We start from the raw sequence: 6,612 nt of genomic DNA on the forward strand, positions 1-6,612 counted from the left end.
GGAGAAGTATAAGACATCATAACTGCTAGCAGTCTGGTTAGAAATGCCTATCAAATAATACAAAAGTTTATAATAATACCTGTTAACGCTAGGATAGGTTTATAATCAGTTCATCTTGAAAAATTGGTTGGATTCATGAGAAGATCTACAAATATGGGCATAATGGCATGTTTATATAAAACACGGTGTCCTTGATATGTTTTGAAGCCTTCTGGTTTACAAGGGATCTTAATTTCGGTGGTTTATGAAAAATTTTATATAAACACTAGGTACTCTATTCGAAAAGACTCTTCCCAACTACCTGCCATATTGTATATTTAAGCTACTTGTTGGAGGGCTACAAATTATTTTATTTTTCTTTAAATGAAGGCTACATAAGTATCTATGGTAGAAATGTTGGTTTATGCAACACAAGTTAATGATAATGCCAGATATATCATTATCAACTTGTGTTGCATATATATATATATATTATATGTATATATACATATATTCCATTTTCAGAGTTACTTTAACTTTTATGTGAAGGTGACGATGTCAATGGCATTTGCCTTTGACTAAGCAATTATCTGTTGCTGTTGTTTTCTTGCTCAAGATAAAATCATTCCCTTTTTCACCTGCCTAACTCTTTGGCAGTCTCGAACCTACACACCAAAACAGGCAGAGAAATCTGATGTAAGGCATTTTGCAATGGACTTTTCTGATAAATTTTTGGTAGAGATAGTTGTTTGTGTGCATGTGTGTGTTTTTAGATTTCCACTTAAAGTTCAGTGCCAAAGCTACACTACTTATACATTTTCTAAATGTGTTTTAAGCAATAAGTTGTGCAACATTTTTAGAACATGTGTTAAGCTATTTCTCTAAGAATGAAGCTCTTAACAAAACATAAGCACTCTGCATGAGATCTTAGCAGCAAAGTGCTTAAAAGATAAAGTAAGAATTGGTACCATGGGAAGAACACCAGCTGTAGCGCGCACAGGTCCATTATGAGAAGTATGGTAGTGGGTAGGGAGAAAATGATTTAATCAGGAGTAAAACCAATTTTATTATAAGGGCACGCAGGGGGTGTGGCACCATAGTGAGAGGGACATTTCAAAATATCTGACAGATTTCAACAATGTGAAAACCCAGTTCTTTAAAGTGACAGTAAACCCCATCAGGTCTCCCTTTTTGATGCTATTGTTAACAGTTGACTGTTTAAAGCTGGCCTGCTAAGATGCTGTCGGCCTATTTCAATAGCATGTAGCCAAATAAAAGACTAATTGTTGAAATACAATCAATCAAAAATGATTGCAGGGCAGAAAGAAGGTCTCCTCTGCTGATTTTGTTGTGGATCGTATTATTGTGTTATGATTGAGGTAGGAATGAAGACTGAAAGGGGGGAAAGTCTAAAATAAACAGACCCACCTTCGTTCCTTCTCTTGAAAATATTCTATTGAGCAGGAATGGTCACTTACTAGCCCTGGCAATAATAGTCCATTTAGAAAAAAGGATCTGATAAAGATTTCAGCTATTATTTTTTACAGGACATGAACAGTACTGGTGAGCCCCTACAGTGACAATCCCCGCTTTTCTTATGTTGTTGGTACAAAATGCATCTCTGCATTCATAAACTGACACCAAGGGAGCATGTGAATGGGAGCCCAAGACAGCGGTAAAGGAACAGAATTCCAGTTTACCAAATACCTGTTAAATTCTTGCCAGTATACTCAGCTTTTCAGTTAACTCCCAGATTGTCTAAAATGCTTAGCTTATGTTTTCATTAAGCACAGAACGAAAAATCTCTTCTACGTTGCATGTTTAGAAATACAAATCCTGTGGATCAACAGCAATGCCTTTGTGCCTCGCCTCCTTTTAATTGTATGCAAGGGATGTCATTTTCAGACCCTGGTATGTGCACTTCTTGGAAAAGAATGATTCCAGACTTTTATATTGGGGGCGAAAAGAAGAAAACAATTGTCCAACATCACTTTATTTCTACTAAGAACTTCACGTTGGCTTTGACTTTCTTTAGTATTTAAAAGTCTTAACTCACTCAAGCTTCCCAAGCAAACATTTCTGTTGTTTCTAGAAGAAGTTAGTAAGCACTTGTGGTTTGTCTTTACGGTGTTATCATTTTTGACAGCTTTGCATAGCCTACGTAGGCCAACAGGGGTCTGTCTAATATTGTCGCTGGGCAAATTTTCCTCACTGAGATGAAAACTAAAAAAAAGAAAAGATATTTTTGAAGCAGTAAGAAGGAATTAATATCCTTTCTCACTCAGTATTCTATTCCTTGCTGACTTTATATTCAGGCGAAAAAAGGAAAAAAGTGTTACCCATTATTCCCTTGTACATAGCAAGGCTAACACGTGTAAAGCAATAACTCATTTTCTATTGCCATGTTTAGCATATGTCTCCCGTTGGCTCAGCAAGGTCTTTAGGCCGGTCCCTTGAGCCGGCCATCATTGGCAACTCTTAGCCCCTCGGCCTCAAAACCAAATAGCTTTGAATCATGTTGAGCTGTGGTGCTAATTTTCATACTGATGCATTGTGGGAATAAATGTATCTGACATACTGTGTCAATGGCACTGTCTCTTTGTGTCTCTTGTTTTTTTGTTAGCTGCATTCCTACAGATGGTATTCCATTGAAAATGTTCCCTTCCTACCGAAAAAGGAGGAGGAAAAAAAAAAGAAAGTGCACAGCACCAAACCTCTAGGTGCAGAAGGCTGTTAACGGTTGCTGATGATAGTAGGCAAACATTAACATAATAATTAGTGTCTTGTAATTGTTTCATTAAAACCAGTTGTTCCATTTCTCCTCGTGTTTTCCCAGAAGAGAAGCTGAATTTGGACGACAGCCAGTGGGAGGACATCCACGTTGTCACCGGAGCACTGAAGATGTTTTTCCGGGAGCTGCCTGAGCCGCTCTTCCCTTACAGCTTCTTTGAGCGGTTTGTGGAGGCGATCAGTAAGTACCTCACATACAGGAGCAGTTGGTGGAATGACCTGGCACTGTGGAATTATTAAGTAAATAGTAACAACGATGATACTAATAATCATAGAAAACAGACGGTATCCTTAGTGCTCCATATCTCTCGTTTTAGTGTCTGTGTTTTTGATGGTTTATTTTTATTTCTGACTCTACAATATTATCTGAGTTTAAAAAAAAAAAGGAAAGAAAACAAAGAAGAAGGCATCCTATGTAGGGTGGCCTATTTCTAAACAGACCTCCTCCAGTGAAAATAGCTTTCCATGGAATCTGCTTTAAGAGGTCAACTCTTGCACCCCCACTTGCTGCCTTTATACTTACAGAATCGCAATGAGTTTAACTGAGTACAAAGGGGTCTTGAAAAACAACCTAAGTGAATTAAAGATTACATTTCATTAACGATGTGCTAAATCATCAGCTGAGGCATTACGTTCTCTAGGCTCACTCACCCTTCACTCACCAACACCAGTAACATACTCAGCTGCAATTTGCTTATGACAAATGTGAATATTAAGTAATAAGTTTCTACTGGTGACTTTGCAGGACATTGGGTTATATCTCTTCCTAACCGGTAGTCATACTCCATGAAGCTTTCTTTCCTCTTATTTTCTATTTCAGAAAACACACACACATGCATTTAAGTAAAAATAAACAAAAAGTAATTAAATGAAAAATAAACCTTTCTGAAATGCAGTGAAACTTCTTCTGTTGATCCATGGTGAAACAACTACTGTCACATCTCTAAATGTAATATCTGAGGGTACACTTACTAGGATTGTGACAGCTTGGAAAAAGTTTCCTGGCAAGCAAGCTGATTTAAGGGAGGGAAAAAAAAAGAAGAAAGAAAGGTAAAGTAAAAAAGCTTGCAAGCCTGGCAGGAGCTTAATTAAAGTCCAATCGAGCAAAATTTCCAAGAAAGAAATGCTCTGCGTAGGAGGTCTGAACTTGGGTGACTACGTGTGCCGTGCTGTTGTTAGTAGGATTTGAGGAACCCTAGCTGAAGAATCGTCCCTTAACATAAACTCTTATCCTGTTTTTCATTTCACAAAAGTCATCATACTCTCTAAAGATCTGGCAAAAAGATGTCAAGGGGTATAAAGCAGAGTTAATTCGCCCAGGCCTTTCTGTTGTGGCCTCTGCTCATGATTCTGGGTTTTGTTGTTGTTTAATGTGGTGACCGCTCCAATCATAGGTTCTGAGGTGGAGCTGGAGATCTTACACCTTGTCATGACTTTTCATGAGCCCTGAGCTTCTCAAGAACAACATTTTATAGTACCTAGGCTCTCTTCATTTCCTTTAAAAGGAAAAATGAAGAAAAAATAAACAAGCATTCATTTCCACAATAGCTATTCTGATACTGTCTTACAAAATGCCAGCATGGGGCATCACTCATGCTGCTAGGACAATGTTCTAGTAGGAAACTAGGGAGGCTTGCATTTGGGCCCCTATCCCTGATTGTGTAAATTTAAAGAACTTATACAATTTTCCCATCGTGGCCTGCACACTTTTAGGTGACGATTATCAATCTCATCTCAGAATGTACTTGATCCAGGTGCTGATTTGAGGGCGATCATTTGGAAACCGCATCATTTAAGCTTCCTTTATTTTACCTGATTCTAAAGACACGAGGCAAGCCATTGGCTTGAGAGACATAGAAAGCGGGCCCTCATAACCCACTTGAGGGTGTATCCTTTGAATTTTCCTAAAAAGTAGGACCATCTCCTGGCTATCCTTGACTCAAGCCCAAACTGGACAGAACTTGAGAAACACAGGCATGGCCAGGACTAAACAGGGCAAAATCGAGGCAGGCAGCATGCTACTGTGACTGACGGCTATTAGCTAGTTTTTGGCAACACTGATAAAATGCGTTACGGTGAGAATGAATGGTACAGTGCCTAGGGAAGTCCTTTAAAAATGTAAGATGCTGTACAAACGCTGGCAGTGTTTTTTCAGGTGAGCTTTGTGTGAGAAAATAATCTAGAAGAGAACATACAGGAGAAGTTCTTCTTCATTGTTCGAGGCAAAGAAAGTCAAATTCAGCAGCCTTGCTTTACCCTCAGGACAGTAAACTGTCTTTTTTTTTTTTTTTTTTTTTCAAATAATACACTATTTTTTAGAGCAGTTATAAGCTTATAGAAAAACTGCACATAAAGTACGGGGAGTTCCCATCTAACATCTACCCCCTTTCCCTTGCGCACAGTCTCATAATTTTTAATATGGGAGGATTAACCAACAGGGTAATGTGGCTGAGAAGTATATTATGATGTTGGCCAGAGATATATGTTTACTAACCGTTGGCTTATGGCATAACCTTGAAGCTAGTTCTTACGTTCTAAATTCAGGGTAAACTCAGCTCCAAGTTGTAGTTCAGATTTAAATGTCCTTAAGGAATGGTAAAATGGTCGTCTAGTTCCTTGGCAATGGAACAAAAAAAAATAAGAAGTTCTTTTGCTCCTTTTTGCACCAGTTGGATGAAACTGTTTTTTTTTTTTTTTTTTTCAAAATTATAAGAACATTTATATCCAGTCCCAAAGATGTGCTGGGATTCATCTCAGAGACGCCTCTGACGAAAGGCCTGGCAGTCTACTTCTGAAAGATCACAACCATTGAAAACCCTGTGGAGTGCACTTCTAATCTGACACAAACGGGGTCACCAAGAGTCAGAATAAGCTTGATAGCAACTTGTTTTTTTTTTTACGTTGCTTCTTGTAAAATATATACAATAAGAAGCTCAACAGACCACTCATGAGTTCTTGTTTTGTATGAAAAGGTACCTATCAGGTAAAGTAAATTCACAGGAGAGATGGCCACATATGCTGGACCTGGACCTCTTTGCCCTCAGATCCTCACCCTTCCCTTCTGTATTGTTGAAGCATAGTAGGATTAACTCTAGCCAGCTGTGTTTTGCAGGTGCCCTTGAGGGCTGGCTTCCTGCTGCTGCAGCCAGTGGAAGCCATTGGCAGGAGATGGGGAGGGTGGTGGAGGAGAGGGTGGAAAAGCCAGATAGTTTATTAGTTTATCCCCTGCCCCCATCCACTCATCTGCCTCCAGCAGCTTGTCTGCCTGAGGATCAATCTCCTCCATGGACTCAGTCAGCTGGACAGGCCCACTGTGGTTCCAGAGTCCATCTGTTTACAGGGTTCCTCCTCCTTTTGCCCCTCCAGCCTTGAGGAGGTTGTGGCTTCCTGCTGTGGCTAATTTCTTGGTTACCTTACTCTTCAGCTTCTTCATCACTTGGGTACCCAGTTCCCTGCATCAAATTAATACCTTCTGTTGGTGTAAATGCTTGAAGTGGTTTCAGTTTTTTGGTTAGACGCGATCGAAGCACCATATAAGTCAATGTAACGGTTCATCGAGTGTCAAAGTTGTTTCCCTTTTCTCTTTCAGTACCCCCAAGCTCCGTCTGTGAAGGTTTAACATTTGTATTTGGCTCCAAATTGAGAGATCTGTTATCTTTTCACAACAGTTAAAAAGGTGAACAGACCAAAAGGAATATTACGCCCAACTAGAACGCTCTGCATCTGAGGAGGAAATGTTATTTCATGTACAAGCAATTAATGTACAAAAAAAAACCCACTTGTGTTGTTTGAATTACAGTTAATTCTCATTATATGTTTGAAAGTCATCATTAGCTGTTCCAA

At 39.1% G+C, this 6,612-nt stretch overlaps 1 protein-coding gene across 1 annotated transcript in view; it reads left to right on the top strand.

Moving 5' to 3' along the window:
• Window positions 1–6,612, top strand: part of ARHGAP15 (Rho GTPase activating protein 15) — a 713,811-nt gene that overhangs the window by 556,321 nt on the left and 150,878 nt on the right. Inside the window, exon 13 of the mRNA XM_023730171.1 lies at window positions 2,816–2,950. Within this exon, the coding sequence (XP_023585939.1) occupies window positions 2,816–2,950 (135 nt within the window). The remainder of the gene's footprint in view (window positions 1–2,815; window positions 2,951–6,612) is intronic.

The sequence above is a fragment of the Trichechus manatus genome, unplaced genomic scaffold (genome assembly GCF_000243295.1).
Source record: "Trichechus manatus latirostris isolate Lorelei unplaced genomic scaffold, TriManLat1.0 scaffold00033, whole genome shotgun sequence".
NCBI classification, from domain to species: Eukaryota; Metazoa; Chordata; class Mammalia; order Sirenia; family Trichechidae; genus Trichechus; species Trichechus manatus.